Source organism: Colius striatus, chromosome 1 (assembly GCF_028858725.1).
Source record: "Colius striatus isolate bColStr4 chromosome 1, bColStr4.1.hap1, whole genome shotgun sequence".
Taxonomy (NCBI): domain Eukaryota; kingdom Metazoa; phylum Chordata; class Aves; order Coliiformes; family Coliidae; genus Colius; species Colius striatus.
In genome coordinates, this window is record NC_084759.1 from 94,857,216 (window position 1) to 94,875,970 (window position 18,755).

The 18,755-nt window shown below is 45.7% G+C and overlaps 1 protein-coding gene across 1 annotated transcript; it reads left to right on the forward strand.

Annotated features, from left to right (window-relative positions):
- Window positions 1-3,117: 3,117 nt before the first annotated feature.
- KCNE1 (potassium voltage-gated channel subfamily E regulatory subunit 1) lies at window positions 3,118-3,504 on the forward strand. Its single transcript, XM_010202875.2, has one exon. The coding sequence runs from the start codon at window positions 3,124-3,126 to the stop codon at window positions 3,502-3,504; it is 381 nt and encodes a 126-aa protein (XP_010201177.2). The 5' UTR covers window positions 3,118-3,123.
- Window positions 3,505-18,755: the final 15,251 nt, after the last annotated feature.

An 18,755-nucleotide genomic window follows, 5' to 3' on the forward strand; every position in this document is an offset into this window, starting at 1 on the left:
TATGGTTAAACCAGAGTTTAGAGGACAGTGAAATGTAACCATCTGTCATGGAACAGGCCAATGGCACAGATGTTTCTTCCCAGTCCTGTATACTCCGGCTCTAAACTGCTCCCAGTATGGACTTCAGCAGAGTTACACAGGGCTTGTGCAGTGCTGGATGAGACCTTTAGGCTTGTTGAGATTTCAGGAGGAGATTTTTCCTAGGGAACAAGAGTGTTCCTCTTCCCTCCCTTAACCTCTCCTGTTATTCATCTCTGGCAACAGGCTACCCAGGGAGGGTTTGGAGTCTCCTTTTCTAGAGGTTTTCAAACCCACTTGGACACATTCCTGTGTGACCAGATCGAAGTGAATCTGCTTTAGCAGGAGTTTGGACTGGATGATCTCTAGAGGTCTCTTCCACCCCCTACCATTCTATGATTTCCATTCGATGAGGTTACAGAGATGGATATGCTCAGCCCTCTGCAGGCTTCCAGCCCAGATCACATGCAAGCAACCCAGAAGTGGGCAACACCTTGCAACCTTTAGAAATACTCCCAAAGACTATAGGGAGGATATCCAGTCTTGAAATGTCTGTTCATCAGCAGCTGAAATGTCTTCAGCACCTCTGATAATTATTCTGAGCAATGATTGGTTGTCTTTCTGGGGGAAAAAAAACCCAATTTTGAGAAATCCAGTAAAATTCTTCTTTGTTTTGTCTTAAAGTTATTGCAATGACTTGCAGGCAGTTTTACATTTTACAGTGTTGACACGTTCTACACACTTAGGAGGCGTAATCTCAGATAAAGGTTTAAACCTCTTTTTCTCTTCCTTTCCTTTCTAAAGGATCTGAAAGCAGCTGTGAAATGTGAATAGATTTTAACTATTAAGCCCAAGCTGCCAAGATGTTATTTCCTGTAGCTTTGACTCATGCGACTGAAGAAATAAATTGGATCAAAATATTGTTTTGTACTGGTGATTTTTGTCTCACTCTGCCACCCCCAGGCTCGGCTCTATTTAAAACCAAAATACCAAAGCATGCTCTCTTGTGTGCTCATTTTTCCCACTGTCAAGGCACTTCATCACAGGAACTGCTTGCCTGGAGCAGGGTGAGTCTGAGCTCAGAGGAGCCTGACCTTGGCTCCCAGTGGTCACCCACTCACCAGAGGAAGCAGTTGGATGTCATCTGGTGTGGGCTGGTGCCACTCATGTCCCCCAGGGTTGTATGGCAGGGATAACAGGGCTTTCATGACAGAATTTATCATCCTGAGCTGAGCGTCCGACTTTCAGTGAGACCCAGACCCAAATCTACGACTGCACAGATGGGAGGTCAAGCAAAATGGTTGAGGCTAAAAATCAGCACATGCATTAGCAGCTAATTGATGTGAGTGTCTTTGATTACGTTCCTGTTTGCATTAATTGTCTATTTCATCTGGCTGCCAAAAGCACCTGCACACGCTGAGTAAATAACTACTCTTTATAGGAAGAATGTCAGGTCATAAGATCAGTGTCCTCTTCTTGCTTCCTCTGTCTCAGTGTCTCCATTTACAGCATTTTCGCCATAGCAAGGCACAGAGAATTCAAATAAGCCTCCAGATACATCTCATCTACTGCAGTGTCATTACCAGCAGCTGAAGGCTGTATGCACAGCTAAACTCCCTCCTCTTGCAGAGGTCCTGAATGACATCGATGCATCACTAACGTGGCCCTCATGGAGGAGTGTAATTGCTGCCTAGGCCTTTTGGTGGCTTTCTGCCCAAGGGTTCATTTCATTCTTGATGTATTATAATAATTATAATGCAGCACCTCTTAAAAAACCCCAAAGCAACAAAAGCTGGAGAAGCTTTTGCTAACATGCTGGCCTGCTCTCACAGATTTATAACTGTAGAAAGCACTGACAGTCATCTTATGTGATTATGAGATTGCTGTCACAGAAGTCACCTTGAATAACAGTACCTCATTCAGATGTGCTAAGGGCAAAGCCAGAGGGAGACTGTTGTCTTAATTTTCTAGAGACATTTAAATTAGGTGTTGCAGTGAGATGGCCAGTCATGTTAACTGGCTGCTGAGGTTTGGGACTGCAGTGCTGATAGGACCACTTTTATTAACTGATTTCCATTGGAAAGGGTAAAAGAACCCTTCAGCTTCTTGTATAAGGCTGTCAATGCAGAGCGCCATGGCTAGGAGTCTTCGGATATCCAGGTGCTTCTTGGTGCTACCATCTCCTGTGCTGTTCCTGACCTGTAGTGGTGACAGTGAGAGTTCTCGTCAGCAGACACTGCAACACCAGTTACATAGAGATTTAGTTTGTAGGGGAAAGCAATGACCTGCATGGGGAAAGACTGCTAGCCTTCAGGAGGGAGGATGGATGGAGGTGCTTTTCCTTTCCACTGCTGGATAGGCAGTTACTACAGGCTTGCCCTGTGTCTACTCCTTGGGCAAATGCCCATTGGGAAGTTGTGTTGAGTTACTGTGGGATATATTTCTGTCAGAGGTTTGGCTGCTTGGTTTTGCATGGTGTATATCTTTCTGAGAGCTGCAGAAGAAAGGTGAGACTCTTTAACAGGGGTAGACAGGAGCCGCTGGGTTCAGGTAGTGAGTGATTTCCACTCACTGAATACCAGACATAGGAGGGATTTTTTTTAAAATTCAATCCTTAAACTGAAAGTAGAGAGGAGAAAGAGAACCCATGATCACAATCTTGAAAGCCAGGGCAATTGCTGCAGAGTCAGAGTGAGATACTCTTCATGCCTGTGAGGGCTCAGGGGAGAAGTCATGGGCTTGAAATAGCAGCAAGGGAGGTCTGGGTGAGGCATGTGAGTGAGTGGCCAATAGCAGGGGTAGCTGCACACCATGATGGAACTTCTGTGAAGACTGAGGGGGTTTTATAAGGTACACATTTATGGGGGATGGACACAGCCTAGCTAGTCTGGCTTGGAAATAGGAGTTGAGGAAGCCCCTCCAGGCTCATCCAGCTACTCTGCCTCTGCACTGGACCTGAGGTAGCTTTCTCACTGAGGAGAGGAATCAGCAAAAAGAGATAAAAAGAACTATATCTAATGGCATGCCACTTTTTTTTTTTCTTTTCTAGCTAAACTATAATTAAGGAAGAAAGAAGTGTGAAGGACAGAAAAAAAAAAAAAAAAGATGTTCTTGCTGCCTAACAACACAGCCTTGAATTCTCTCTTCTCTAATCTGCTTCAAGACTCCCTGGAGCAGTCAAATAGCTCTGCACCTTCCCAGGTCAAAGGTGCCAGCAACAACCTGGAAATCATCTATGTGCTGGTGATAATCGGCCTCTTTGGTTTCTTCACAGTGGGAGCCATGCTGACCAATATCCGTTACAGGAGGCTGGAAGACTCACACAACCCCTACAACACCTACATTGCCACAGACATTTGGCACAGGAAGGACAAGCAGTATTTTCAAGCCAAGCTCATAGAAAATTACAAGCTTTGCTGTGTCTTTGAAAACCAGCTGGCTGTGGAGCAGCCAGGCACTCAGATTCCCGAGGTGAAGTCTCCCTAGCAAAATAGGAGAAAGGACTGCACTTTGCACAGGGACACTCTGACTGATGCCTGGTATGGACCAGGCTAGCTGCTTGCCCATCTGCAGAGCCACAGGCTGAATAACTGCAAACTGATGGTGAAGCTCTTGGGTCTGTGATGTCTCCGGTGCTGCAAAAGTGCCTGGCCACCAGTACTTTGATGCAGTTACTGTAAGGTCAAGGAGGAGCAGGGACACACAGACAGAATGTCATGGACTCATTAGGTTCACTTAGCAAAAAAACCCACAAGTGTTGGCATTTCCAGCATGAATGCTTGTAGTAGTCCATAGAATTAAACTGGATCAAACGAAAGCTAGAGGCGTTAACTGCCAAGTATGGCTTAGACAATCATATGCAAGTAGGACCACCTTCTTTGAAGACCAAAACAGCTGAAATACTGAATTTTCCCTTTTGTCCATCATAGAAGAATCATTTTATAAGTTGTACAGTGTTGTGAGTTACACGTTTCTTTCAGAACCAAGCACCTCTTTGAGATAAAACTTTAGAGAAAGATTTCCATTTCTTCTCTGAAAGCCATTTCTGTAGACTTCTGCAGACCTTGGAGGGAAATTTTTAAGTGATTGTCTGTCCTGGTTTCGGCTGGGATAGATTTCATTTTCTTCCTACTAGCTGGTACAGGAATATGTTTTGGATTTGTGTTGAAAATAATGTTGATAACACAGGGTTGGTTTGGTTATTGCTGAGAAGGGCTTGCACGGAGTCAAGGCTTTTTCTGCCTCTCACCCTGCCAGTGAGTGAGGGCTGAGGGTGCACGAGGAGCCTCGACGGTTGACCTCAACTGCCCAAAGGGATATCACACACCATAGAATGTCATGCCTGGTATATAAACTGGGGGGAGCTGGCCAGGAGGGGAGTGTCACTGCTCAGGAGTTGGCCAGTGGGTGGTGAGAAATTGCATTGTGTATCACTTGTTTTTTAGCTTGGGTTTTACTTCTCTATGTTTAAAACCAAAATTATAAATTATTATTATTGTAGTTATATTTAATTTCATTTTAATTATTAAAGTGTTCTTATCTCTAACCGATAAGTTTTGGGTTTTTTTTTCCCTGATTCTCCTCTCCATCCCACTGGGAGGGAGGGAGGGAGCGAGCAAGTGGCTGACTGGTGATTAGTTGCTGGTGGAGGTTTAACCCCAACACTGTCCCTAATTCCTAGCAGATGCCCCAGACCATTCTTGCTGGCTACTTTTGGTTTTCCTTCTCACAGAGAGGGGTTGGTCCTTGTACAAAGATTTAGCAGCCCATGGGGTCCATGTCATGAAAGGTGTGTAATGTCTTGAGAGTGCCAATCACGTTTCCTTATCACACAAAAGCTAAGCACTATCCCTTGCTTGGTAAGTGAATTTGCACTCTGTGAAGTGCAGTTCCACAAAGTGTCTGATATATAATTGCTGATGCAGCTCACATCTGTAGTTAAGGCCCATGAGCAATTTCTCCGGGTCCCAAGAGCAGCCTCCTTCAGTATAGCTAATGTAGTACCCAACATGAGGTCTGTGCCATCATGGTTTTCCTGCCTTTAACTGCCTCATTCCTTCCTTTGGCAGGTCAGATCTGCCAAGCTGCTGAGGGACAGTGTCAGTAGAACACAGCTTCTGCGGCAGCAGCTATTGTCTGTCTCTGTTAAAAGAGAGAAATAAAGTTGCCCTGGACATTGTATTACTCAATGTAACAACCTACCCAGCTTGAATCCTGTTTTCTTGTTTGGGTTCAAAGAAGCAATGGTCTGGGCAGAAGAGGGGTTTTTATTTCCTCTCTGTAGATGCATGTCCCATTTTTAGCTCCTGGAGAGGAAGAAGTGGGAAAGACTTGAAAGAAAGTTGTGCAGAGCAATCACTCCAAAAGCAAGGCCAGGGCAGATAGTTACCCAAGTATTTGGAGGGGCAAGCAATATCAATCTCAGTACATCCCTTTTCCATGTGTAGGTACTTCTTTAGTACTCCATTCTCATTAAAGTAATACTCCAGCCATGCCTGTGTTCCCAGAATGTTTAGGACAATTAAAAATGCAGGGTACTTTTTATTAAAGATATGGTGCCTACCACTAAGCTGAGGACAGGACATGTGTTTTCAATATCTTGAACAGCTTGGAAAATCTTCATTAGCTTAACTATCCAAGTCAGTTTTTCCTCTAGAGGAATGTAAACCAAAGCCAAGCTTTGGAAAATTGTTGACTTCTCAGCTTGAGCATTGCTCTTTTGGGATCTCACCACGCAGTCTGTTTATTGCTTGCACTTCCCTCTCCCTGTGAGAGTGCAAATGTTCTTGCTTGCTGGTTCTCCAGAGGCAGGCTTGTGCAGCTTTGCTGACAATGTTTAAACTTGAATCAAAAATGTCCTTTAATTACATTAAAAGCTTTGAAAATTAATCTTGGCAAAAAGGCTTCCTTCTGCAGCCACCCCTCCTTCTCAGACGTTTTCACGTACTTTGGATCTAGTCACTTACTGGTCACCTTATTTTAGTATCTCCAGTGTAATTATTTGTTTACAAGAGTGTTTATCAGCATCAGTTGGCTTCCACTTCTTTTACTTTGAGCTTTGCCTTGTTATTTATTTTAAAAAAGGAGAGGGGAACTGTTGTGCCTTAGTCATCATGCCTTCCTGTGCCACCAGGCTACAAATCACCCTTCAGTGGCAGTTGTGGACTCCCACTGTAGTCTTTCACATTCCTTTTCAGTCTTGTAGTTCATCTTTTTCTCCTGTTTTTTCACTTGCACAAAGCAATAAAATAGGAATTACAAATTGTGCTTGTGGCCTCAGTTGGCTTGAGGGGTTTTTTTCCCTCCTAAGCTGTTTCACAAGCTCACAAATAAAAAAGTGCTTGATACTACCCAACAGGCACCCACTCACCCGTCCCCTTTCTACACCTTATTAACCAAGGCCAAGCCTGGGTGCTGGGATATCTCTCTGTACGCTTAGATCTGGAGAAATATCAAAATGTCAGGAACAAATTCCTCAGCTCAGGTAAACTCCCAGGGTTTGCAATCCCCTAGGCAAGCCTCGCTCCTGCGTTCAGTGCAGTGACCCTGGCTGCAGCCTTCATGCACCCATTGTGCAGAGCTTTACACTGCAGCCCCAGCACCATCTGCCCTAGGGGAGCCTCGGGTTTGTTGTATAACCCCCCCCCACCCCCACCCCGTTCAGACAAATGCCACTGGGCTGGGCAAAAGAGGAGAAATAGATGCGGTGGAATAATCCCTCCAGTAAGGAAGAGAGGTCTTGTGCCCACCCGGAGTCCAGTGGCTCTGCACAAGGCAGCAGTTAGGTAGCTAGCCCTCATCAGATGCTCTGTTGATGCAGGTTGTTTTAAGGTTAAAAAGGATCAATCTGACCACAGGAGAGGTAGGAACACATATCAAGAGACCTTAAAGGTTCAGGTTAGCCAGGTGTCTCTGTTCACACTCCTTGGAAAAGGCATGGAAACCCCTTTTTGTATAGCTCTGGATTATGTAATAACACTTTTGGAGATGTAAAGTGTGAGCCAAGCTGCAGCCCGCATTGCCAAGCATCTGCCAGGGCTTGCAAACACAGCTCCCACTTCCTCTGTCATTATCACTGACTCATGACACAGGACCCATCTCTGGCTTCATGGAATAGGAGAAAGAGCATTCACTGGCCAAGGAGTGCCTAGAAATGTGTGATTAGTTCACTAGCTCATCATCTTTGTTGTAGACTAAAGGCCAGCAACTAATCTGTCATATAATTACTATCACACAGAGCTCACGTTTTCCTATTTCCTGCTTGCTAGGAAGAGCTCATGTTTTCCTATTTCCTGCTTGTTATGGAGACTGAAGAATCTTTAACTCATTAGACAAGTGCTGTGCATTCTTTTTAAAAGCCTTTTGCTCAGAAAATATAAAAGAGATGGGGAGGTTTCAGAGGTTTCTCACCTGTCAGAGGTTTATTTTTCTCTGGTCCCTAATATCTAGGGGATATCATCCAAAGTCTCTGGCTTCATGAGCTGTGCCTTACTCTAGTTGGTAGCCTTGTTGCTGCTCGGCCTAACGAGCATGCCTCCAGGTATTGCTCTCTGGCTATTTATGGGGTGTATACTAGAAATGAAATTACACAGAAATGGCATTTTCAATTCAAGCCCTACATGGTTAACTGTGACGTGATGGTAACACACAAAGGTCTCAAGCAAAACCAAAGCCCAACAGAGTAGGTTCTCTCCTATATGTGTTTGGAGCGGTTCTGTTTTGAACAGTTGCAGGCTAACATGGAAGCTGTGTGATACAAAGTCACACAAAATATTTATGAATAGCTGTGGCACAGCTATTCAGGGGTTAGACTAGATGATCTCTAGAGATCCCTTCTGACACCTACCATTCTGTGAAAGAGCATAAATACACACAAGATTCTGAGTTGTCTCTCTTGAAGGGGACAGTCAGTCCTCATACCTTGGGGGAAGAAGCTTCAGGGCAGTTTTTCACTAGGTTATGTGGCCTCCAACTCACAGGAAAATGAGGTCTCCGTCCATTTCTTGCCTTCCCTAAAAATCGATCTGATTGCTGCAGCCCTCCAAACCTGAAGCATGTCTCCTCGGGCCATGCCTGCAAAGCTGTTGCAGGAATGTCATCTGTAATGCTTCTACTGGAGAAGACTTCCCCAGACATGCATGGAGCAAGGGTGCAGCATGCTGCAGGGCTCAACTACCCTTCTCTGACAGCACACAGTCATTTTGCAGAGTGGGAGTATTTTTACCTGAAGATACATCTGAGTGTATGGGTGGCCAAAACTCATCTTTAAGATGGCCAGGTGCCAGCTTTAGCATGGATGCAGTGCCAAGATTTAGCTTAATATGCCCCAATATGTGGTTTACAGGCAGCACAGGACCCGGGGAAGCAAATCTGTGCTGATGAGTAGGGTCTCTATAGCCCGACATGCACAGCCTTCCTTTAGGGAGTTCAAACTGAGAGCTTATCCTTTGCCTTCACTTCAAAACTTTCCCTCCCCTCTCTCCAGACTGGATAGCTTCAGGCCCTGGTTCTTATTTCCCATCTCATGAAGAACTTAAATCTGCAAGAGCTGGCTTTTCATTACACCTAGTAGAAATCCTGAGACCTGCAGGTACGAAAGATCAAAACCCTAACACTGAGTTGTCCGTCTGAAAAACACTACACAGTCAAAAGCAGCTTGAGTGTACAAGTCTGAAGCGAGTTCCTCCTCACTTTATAGTTATCAGTATTATCTTTATTTGCAGTTGGTTGGCTCAGACCTGTTACACCGGGAAGCGTACACAAAGACAAGCAGAAGGAAGCCGATAAAAATAGAAGATATGTGCAATCAGAAGCAAGCAGAACATTCTTTTGCAGCTGATAACTGGAATTATCTTATATAATATTTCTATGGCATCCTGTTTTATTTTTACACGTTATCACTGTGCCAAACTCACTCTCTAATCTCCTTATCCAGCTGGAGCCATCAGCTACACATGTGAAACCTCCATGAAGACTTTGTCAAGAAATTGCTCAAGAGATCAGCATAAATGTGATTGCTTGGCAGAGGAGGTTATGAAAGGTCACGCTGCACTTCACCAGTGAGGTGGGCAGGAGGCTGCTCCCCGAGACCAGAGCTGTACAGGCAGCTGGTTGCCTGGACATGTTCAAGGAGATACATGGTCCCGGTCAATTGCCTTCAAACGACAAGAAGCAAAGACCTATACCATGCTCAAATAGGCAAGCAAAGCATTTAATTTTTGGTAGATTTAGGGCAGGGCTTTCAAGGATAGTTTTTCTAAAACCAGCTTTCAACTGCACCCATGAACGTCCTTCAGATCAAAGGAAAAAGAAGACCATAGAACCCTAAAATCATAGAACGGAAGGTGTTAGAAGGGACCTTTAGAGATCATCCAGTTCAACTCCCCTGCTAAAGCAGGTCCATCTTGATCAGGTCACACAGGAATAGGTCCAGGTGGATTCTGAAACCTCTAGAGAGGGAGACTCCACACCCTTCCCTGGGCAGCCTGTGCCAGGACTCTCTCATCCTCACAGGAAAGAAGCTTTTCCTTGTGTTTAAGTGGAACCTAAGTGTTTCAGCTTTTGTCTGTTACCCCTAGTCCTGTTACTGAACACTACAGAAAATGTGTTGCCACAATCTCTTGACATCCACCCTTTAGATACTTAGAAGTGTTGTCGAAATCACTCCTCAGTCTTCTTTTCTCCAGGCTGAACAGCCCCAGGTCTCACAGCCTTTTCTCATAAGAAAGATACTCCAGTCCTCTGATCATCTTTGTAGCCCTAAGATGTACATAAATATTGATGGAAAATGTTGTGACCATTTGATCTCATTTAGAAGAAGAAAGGCTAAGGCAATAGTCTCTAAGGCAATACTTTCTCCAGGCAGGCTCAGAGCTTCTGGTTAGGCTACAGAACATTATTTTCAGAGGAACACTCAGGCTTACCAAAATAATTCCTCTCTCAGTTCACAAAATCCACACACTGAGCCAGGGGCCACTGAGGTGCCATGACCAAGAGCCAAGAAAAATAAAATGTGGCACCTTAATGTGAGAGTACTTGCTCTAAAAAATGCTGAATTCCGTATTGGTCTGATAAGCGTGATGGCCGTTTTGCAACAGGTACACCACGTAACCTGAAACACAGCCGATGTTCACAGAAATGCAGTTTGATCTTGACCAATGTCCAGTAACTGGATTCTCAGTGTGCGACAGTTCTGATTTTGTTACCAGATGTGGTAGCTTTCATGCTTTCATAGAAGAAAAGCCTAGCTCGCTAGCCCAGCTGGGAGCATTCATTCAGATTTAATCCCGAGGATCGGGGACTGATCAACGGCTGCTGTTGAGCACAGAGAGCACACTTACCTGCTGGGGATGCAATGTTCGTTTGGCACAACCCCATCAGCAGTATCTCTTCTGCCTTTCCCCACCACAATATCCACCCTTCTCCAGGTTTACCTCTAAACCGCAACCTCTGACCTTTGGACTTCCTTTCCCAGCCTCCCCCACGGGTTTACTGCTCCTTGCTTGGGAGAAAGGAGCATAAGCCCTCTGCCTCGGCTGAAAGCAGCCATATCTGTGGAGGATCTAACACGTTGTTGCCAAAGTCTGAGCTCCAATTTCCTTTTTCCTTGTGACCTCCAGCTTTGAAGAGTTGGGTAATTTGTCAGGGAAACTGTTGATTCAGCAACTGTTCTGGTTCACTGTTGTGCACGTAAGCCTCAAGCCTGTGGTCTTTATTCAGACCCATGGCAACAGCAGGCTCAGGGACCTCCAATCCGGTGGGACATTTTGCCCTGGCAATATTTTGTCACGGCTTTGTTATCACCTTTCCTCCTAACAATGCAAAATGAATACAGGAAAAGAGTGCAAACAATAATCTCATACCAACTCTGCACCTTCTCCATGCTGCTCAAGCTGAGCTCACCCCACAGGCGCCTCTGCAGCTTCACTCCCAGCAGTTCAACTCCCAGGGATTCAGGACTAGATCTGATTATCAGCTGCACACAGATAACAGAGGAATAAAACATCAAATCCTCCCCATGCTTTTTTTCTCACATCGATAGGCAAGAGTTATAGAATAGGAATAGACAAAGCAGCACACTCCTCAGTCAGACACCCTCTACCAGAGAAGGAGCCACAGAGATTTATCTTCAGGCAGCCCATGGCAGAACTGACACCTAAAATTAACACTCTGTTGTGTTTCTGTTTATTTCTTCCCCTCAAAAAAAGGTGACATATCTTTCTTCACCAACAATAAACCAATAGTACTTCCATCCAAATCCTGACCTTGAGAAAGGGATTGTGGCAGAACAAAATACAATTTAAATACAAGTAAGAAGACAAGAAACATATTGGTTCATGCTAATCCAAATTCTCACTGGTGGCTAGCTCTTCCTTGTTTATAACAAATTATTTAATCCAACATGTGCATATTAGTTTCTTCCAGATTTCTTTATTTGCCTGTTGTTTCCTAGTTCTGTTCATAGAAGTCACTGAAATGCAAAAATTGCCAGGCCTTTTGAAGCTACAGGCATCTCAAAGGCAGACTACCCCAGCTCAGATTTCTGACCTATTTTTCCCTCACTTCCCATGTCTCTCCAGGGGAACAAGACTGTGTCCACCCTGACTATGTGGGGCAGATCTTCTCCCTGGAGACTCCTCTGGCTAGACTTGGGCGGGAGTAGAAGTAATAATAATGTCTCTGCTGACTGCAGTGCTGTCGCTGACAGCAGTGGGAATAGGTTCTCAACCTGCTTTGGACTTGCCAGGGTCAAAGGAAAGGGTATCACCCTACCATATAGGGCGTTACCACATCCCAGCATGCAGCCTGCGAGGGAGAAGATCTGCTCTGGTCTGAAGAACGGTGTTATATGATGTAAACCGATACTTTGTGATCTGGTAGTATAAAAAATTAAGCAAAACTACCATGACAGGGTGTGTGGGCAGCATTTTGTGGCACAGCGTGTGAAGGCCAAGGCCCAACTGTGATAACAGCAGAAGCACAGCAGAAGGGTGAGTTAAATGTCAATAACTCCATCCAATAGCTGCTCACAGAGGTGAGTAGCCATGCTGAAACCCCAGATCTGCTTCCCAGTTCTCCCACTAACACACCCAGGGCCTGAGGTACCAGGGGCATCACAGCTGCACTGGTGACATTGGCCTCCTCCAGATATAGGCAGCTTTCCTTTTCTCTCCTGAAGTTCCTTCAGTGGGAAGTGACACGGGTGGTGCATTATCCTTCATTTGGGTTCTCCTCTTTATTTATCCACAGGAGCAGCTGGCACTTTGAGGGATTTGCAGATAGTTAAGTAGCCTGCGATATTTTAGAAAAGGAGAAAAGGGATGTTGCAACCTGATACGTTTATCAGATGTGTGTGTGATTTTTTTTATCGTCGTATAGTTTCCATTCAAGGAGAAGGGCAAGTCCACACCTACTTCAGGGACCCAACCAGTGCGTACCAGTTGGTGGCCAGCTGCGTGGGTGCATGCTCCTGGCCTGCTCTGAGGAAACGTGTTGAACCCCATTGCAGAAGGTTCAGGCTAACACATTTTATCTGGAAATCTCCAGGGGAGGGAGAAGAGGAAACAGGCAATTAGAGCGGTGGAGACAACACGGGGCAACCTGTCAAATTGCCTGGCCTGCTGCCATCGTGTGTGGCTGTACCCAGGTGCCACCCTAGATCACAGCCCAACACAAACACTCCTCCTCTGCTGACACCTCCTCCTTCCATTTTGGTGACATTATGGGCAGATCCCAGGCAGCTGTTCCCAGCTGCCCAAGCCTGCAGTTTTAGAAATACCCAACTCAAGATGAATGTCCGAGGAGCTCATCACAGTAATGGTCAGGAAATAATACACTGATGGGGTAACCACCTCGCCACAGCTGCATCTCTGCCAGTGGCAACTTCTCTTCCAATGCCGTTAGCCTTCTCGGTGTCCTCCTCTTCCACCTACTCTGATGGCTGACTGCAATCATGAGTGAACAAAAGAACAAAAAAAAGGGGTATTTGCTAACTTCTGCAGATATTTTCAGCATCTATCACATAATTTATGCCAGTCTTGGGTGTCCTGCTGTGCTCGCTTTTCCTGCGCCACCTCAGCTCTTTCTGCAGGTAGGGCACTGCTCGTCCTCTAGTGTCACCAGCAGCCAGCAGCCACCACCGCAGGCTGGATCAGGTTGGCCCAGGGTGATGTTGTCTTCAGCAAGAGCTCCTTAATGTGTAGCCTGTGGTGGAAACAGGATGTGAAGCACAGGATGGGAGTGGCAATTGCTTTTATTGCTGTCCTGAAGGTGATACTACTCAAACTATATTACCGTGTGTCTGGATAGGAACCAAAAGTGTGAACCAATATCAGACCACAATAAATGTGGACCTTTTTTGCTCCACCGGTACAATTAAAGGGCAACATCCAGTATTTTACTGTCAGTAGGTGAGTCAGAAGTGGATGTGGCTTGGAGGCAAGCAACTCCTGAAGCAGTTACAGCTGCACAGAGCCTGCACGTGAAATGAATTACGTGATGAAGCAGGGATGAGTCCTCAGTGCTCGGCAATGCCTTTGTCTGAAGCGCGCTCTGTTGTGAGCACTCTGAGGTGGGGCTGACTGCCACAGCTGCCTCCTGGTGATGCTGAGTCGCAGCAGCAACACTAAGACAGCATTAGAAAATGGAATTTCCTGGCAAAGAGATGGCCTGAGAATGGTGGAAGAGTCCAAGAATGGTTAAGAGAGCAGCTAGAGCTGTGGAGATCTGCTACGCTGAAGTACTGAGAAAACTAAATGCATTCAGAAGGATCAGCTGATAAACACTGGCAAAGCTAGGGGGGGAAAAAAGGAAAAAAGAAACAAAGAGCCTAAACTTAACTGCCTGAGACTTTTATCATCAGACTCACTCATAATACAGTGTCTAATAACACCGTTTTTGCCATGTGACTCATACTGCATATCTCACAGAAAGCAGAAGTCCTTCTCTCATCTGATGTATTCAATGTGCAAGTAGCTGTTCAGAGTTCACTCTTATCACTGAGGAGGAGTATTTGGAATATCTAAAGGTCCTGTAGGAAAAGAAGGAGTGAGCCACGCAGTGCAGTGCATGAGCAAGGAGCAGACATTCCTGAGCAGATACCCTAGTACCACGCCATTTCCACTTAGCCTCAGTGTACAATCAGGGCTGCAATAGTGTTTTGCATAAATACTCAAGGATTCAGACAAGCTTTTTCTCACACCTACACTTGAGCATGGAGGGAGAGAGAAACAGGTCACCAGATAACCAGTACTAGCCCAAGGCCTCCTATTGCAACAGCAAAATGAAAGCTCTGGCTTGCTCTCAGCCACGGAAACGTGGGCAATGCAAGTCATGACATGATCTGACCCCCCACGAGAGACAACGTGTCCTGCCTTGCACCGGGGCCATTACCTGCAGCCCCTAATCCTCAGCCACCATGAGTGAGTGCCCCTTCTCACACTGTTCTAGGAAGCCAAAATGACTCAGCCACCAGTCGGAGGAAGCTGGAAGAAAGACACGACAGATTATCTCCCTGCCCAGCCAAGTTCCTACAAAGGAGTTTCCTACATAAAGGAGCTCGATGCTCTAATAAATCTTCCCCAGCTCTTGCCTAACTGCAAACTCAACACATTGCTCCTCCAGTGCCAGCTTCTCTGGTTCCCAGCAGAGCAATTCTCTTGATAGTGCTGCAGCAGCATGTCAGCCTCCTGAGTATTGTGACCCTGCCTCCTGGACCAGCCAGACCTGCTTGTCTGAGACACCTTGGAGCACTCCAGCCAACAGCAACCCCCAGGAGGACTGCTGGAGAAGAGGCACCCTTCAGCATCCCTGTCTTGGGAATGGTTCATTCCTGGAGTAAATGCCTGTCAGGGCATGACCTAGATTTTTTCTGAGGAAGTCACAGGTCTAGCATGCAAAGAGCAACATGGGGTTGAGGTCCTCAGTACCCCACTGTCCCCGATGACCTGTGTAGTCTGTTTATAGGACTCAGCCACGTGAAGAATGCTCCAATGCTCATCTTAGATCCAGACATTCCTTCATCCCACTTCCTCCAAGGCAAGTCAGGTCACCCTGAATCAACTGTAAATATCACTTGGAGATGTGAACCACCTTGTATCCCACAGGGGTGAGGGCATGGAAAACAAGCTAGCATGCTGCTGGGGAAAGTGTGTATGGGAAATACTTCACGTCTGAAGCTTATCTGGGCTTGTCCAGGTGCTTCAATGGCACGATGTATCTTCTGTTCCTGGCTCATCCCAACCCATAGGATTTTAAAGACATGTCTACCTGTCTTGGTCACGTCTTGCATGTGCTTTCAGGTGTCCTTGGTCCTGGAAGAGGGGAAGCACCATGATTAGTTCAATTTCCACCAGTTCCCAAGCCATCTCCAGGTCTCTGTTTCTCACTGTAGAGTTGCCAATGCTCTAAAATTCAACATTTGTGCAAAAATATGACCAAAAGATCCTTACTGATTTATATTGTTTCCTTATGCTATCACTTTCAAAAAATAAAGCTTCAGTAACAAGAGAATCAGATCCTCAGCTGATGTGCTCTGGTCTATCTCCTATAAAGCTGATGGAAACTCCCCAACTTATTCTGGGATCCTTATGCCGTCATTGAAAGACTGTCAGAATTACTTCTTCTAACCTTGCTGTTATGATCACGCTCCAAACCTGTTCCCTCATACTTTGTTCCTTTTTTAAAAAAAGGTGCCACTTGACACCAGCACAGATTTCCAGGGTGGTGGAAGGAGGCTGTCACCATTAGGCAGGTGATGAGTGCTTGTTCCTGGTCAAGGGACATGGTCATGCCTGTGTGTTCCATTCACACTGCAACGGGATCCAGTCCTGTGACACACTCCTGATCATTTCTGCCCTCCCCCTCACCTAGACGTCTTATGCCACCCCAGCTTCTTTGTTCTCATTGTCGGAAATGGTATCTGGATGGTTCCTCTGGGTGACACGGGATCCTTGCTGTCCTGCCTTGTGAAAGACAAGTAGGAACCCTACATCCTTTGCCTTGTTATGGCTGAGGGGGGAGTCCACCTCAGAGCACTTTTACTGTCATCGGGTTAGAAGCTGACACTAATCACAGTCATTAGAAAGCAACCTGCTCTTGAGGGCACGTTCTGCTGAGAGATGGACTCATTACCCTTCAGTGCTGTCACTCCACTCACCCCACTAAGTAGGGAAGCTCCCCATAGACTCCCAGGCAGTGAAACAAATCCTACCACTGGTGTATGCTTTGGCCTATATTGCTTACACTCCCATGCTGTGCAGATCAGATGGCCATCATCACCAAAGGTTTTACTATCAGTGTTTATACTTTTACATTCCCATTTATTTCCAAGAAAAGAGACCATTGAATCTAGGAAAGAGGTACAAAACTAGGTGGGTTTTCCATCTCCATGCTTCAGCTAGGTAGAAGGATGAGAAGAGGAGCTGCAAAGGAGCTGATGGGGCAAAAGGACAAGGTTTGAGGCTCATCTTTCCCCAGCACTGACCTACACACTTTCTCTGAAATGGGAGATAAGACAGCTGTTAAGACAGATAAAATATAGTGCCCAGTCTAACCTGCCCTGCAGAGAAGCTGGCTAATGAGCCGTGCTCTGGGGCTGCTCCCTGGCCCTCACCAGCATCTCCACCTGGCTCATTAACAGCCAGCCCAGCTCTCTGGCTCTGCCCCATGCAAGATCAGGCAGCCAGGCCTGCTGGTGTCTTGTGTTCTTTGCTGGGTTTTGGCTCTTATTGGGAAGGTGATGTTAAACCAGTAATACTCAGCACCACATTTTGCTCTGAGAGCTGGGGGTTAGCTATAAAACAGCTCTGTCAGTCTGGATGCAGTGGGAGGTTATACATGAATAAGGGAAGGTGTGTGTAGGAGTTTACCAAACCTCTCTTTCCCCATTGTCCTTGCTGCCTCAGAGCCCTCCACTCTCCTTTCCTCCAACCAGTAGCTTCTGATTTTCTCCCTGTTTCTGCATTTGTTAGCCAAAGGTGCAGCTCACCTAACAAGCTGCTAATACTTTCAAAGCACTGTGTGTTATCCAAAAAAGGCTAGACATGTGAAAAAATGAGTAGTTTGAACGAGTCCCACAGCAACATTTATGAATCTGTCTGACAGCAGTTTCACAGCACTAGCTATTGCCGCTTCCCGAAGGCAGACATACCCTACTGTCGTGGGGCCCTACTTACCCTTGCCTTCAACAATCCTCCTCCCTCCAGCTTTCCACACAAAGAAAACCCACTGGCTTTAGCATGAGCTCTCTTCCTCCCTCAGCTGCCTTCATTTGTTCTGTTTGCACAAAGTAACCCCATGTGAGCGGTCGTCTGTGGCTCCTATGCCAAAGGCTGAGATAAATTAGAGATGTTGCAAGCCGTGGCTGGTGTTATGTGTTGATCTTGAAAGGAGACTTGGCTGTGAAGGGTTGTAACTCATGCTGTTTTGCCAGGGAGAGGGTGTATGAATGAAATAAAACACCCATACCCAGCTGGCAGAACAGGATATAAGAGGTTGCGGCAGGAAGATGCAAGATGGAAGACAGCAAGGTTGCTTCATCCAGCATTCTCTTTCCTATTCCTGGCTACTTTCTTTCGCCATCCTTTCACCATCAGGGTAGAGAAGGATGAACAAGGATGTGGGTGCGTGTTGAACAAAGAGACACAACTGCATTGCTTCTTTCCTCTGACGTGATGTGTGGCATCAGCCAAACACATCTAGGGAGGCACTAGGACACTGCTATTTTCTTTCCCATTTCTGAATGTCCTTGACTTTCAAAAAGACAGATCTATGATTAATAACCAAAAATGACCCTGAGCCCACTCTTTATACTCTTACATCGTCTCTGTCCAACAGCAAGCACCCTCCTGGAGCAGCCTTTATGTCTTATTTTGCCCAGTGTTCAGAAAATTGAGTCCTCATCCACGTTACTCTTGTGCCCTGAAAGATAAGAAAATATACATGACCACTTGCCTTGGAGCCCCTATTTAATAAGAGCCTCACGGGCCCATAGTATCCTGTTACCACATTGCTTTGCCGACACTCCCTTATGCATAATATACCTGTGATTACTTGCTAGAGGCGAGAAGCAGAGGCCACTCCTCTCCTATGCGCCTTAAATAGTTAAATGCATTGGTCAGCTGGGAGCAAGCCTGACAGCTGCAAGAGGTGCTGCTCCCAGGACAGAGCCTGGTCTGCGTGTAAGTAAACTGTTCGATACATACAACACTTCATAGCTCCTGTTATGGTACCTGGGTTGTCTTCAGCTCCCTCTTCGTAGTGATAAGTAGGCACTGGTTTACACTTTCATTTAAATTTCTCCATTATTTTGTATACTAAATCTTTTATTTTTTCCCCCTAAAGTGCTGTTCTCTGGAAATAAGCTCTATTTAACACTCAAGCTACTAGTCTTTTTATTTTTTTAAATGGCTAGATATGGCATTATCCATGTGGGTCTGTGGCTGTTTTTATATCTTAGTGTGTGTTTGTGTGTGTAGGGAGAGGAGAAGTTTACGCACGTGCATCTGTGTGTCTCAATTTATTCCTACTTACGAGAAAGACGATAGCGCTGTACATCTCTAGTTGATGTGAGTGAAACACACCTTTGCACACACAAAAAATGGTTAAAAATGGAAAAGTCTTTATATCACAGAAAAGCAATGAAGAGGAGAGTTGGTAGAAAGGATGTGAGTCTCATCATGGAAAAAAAAAAAGCCTGACTACCAACTTGTGTATCTAGTTTGATGGGGAAAAAGTAG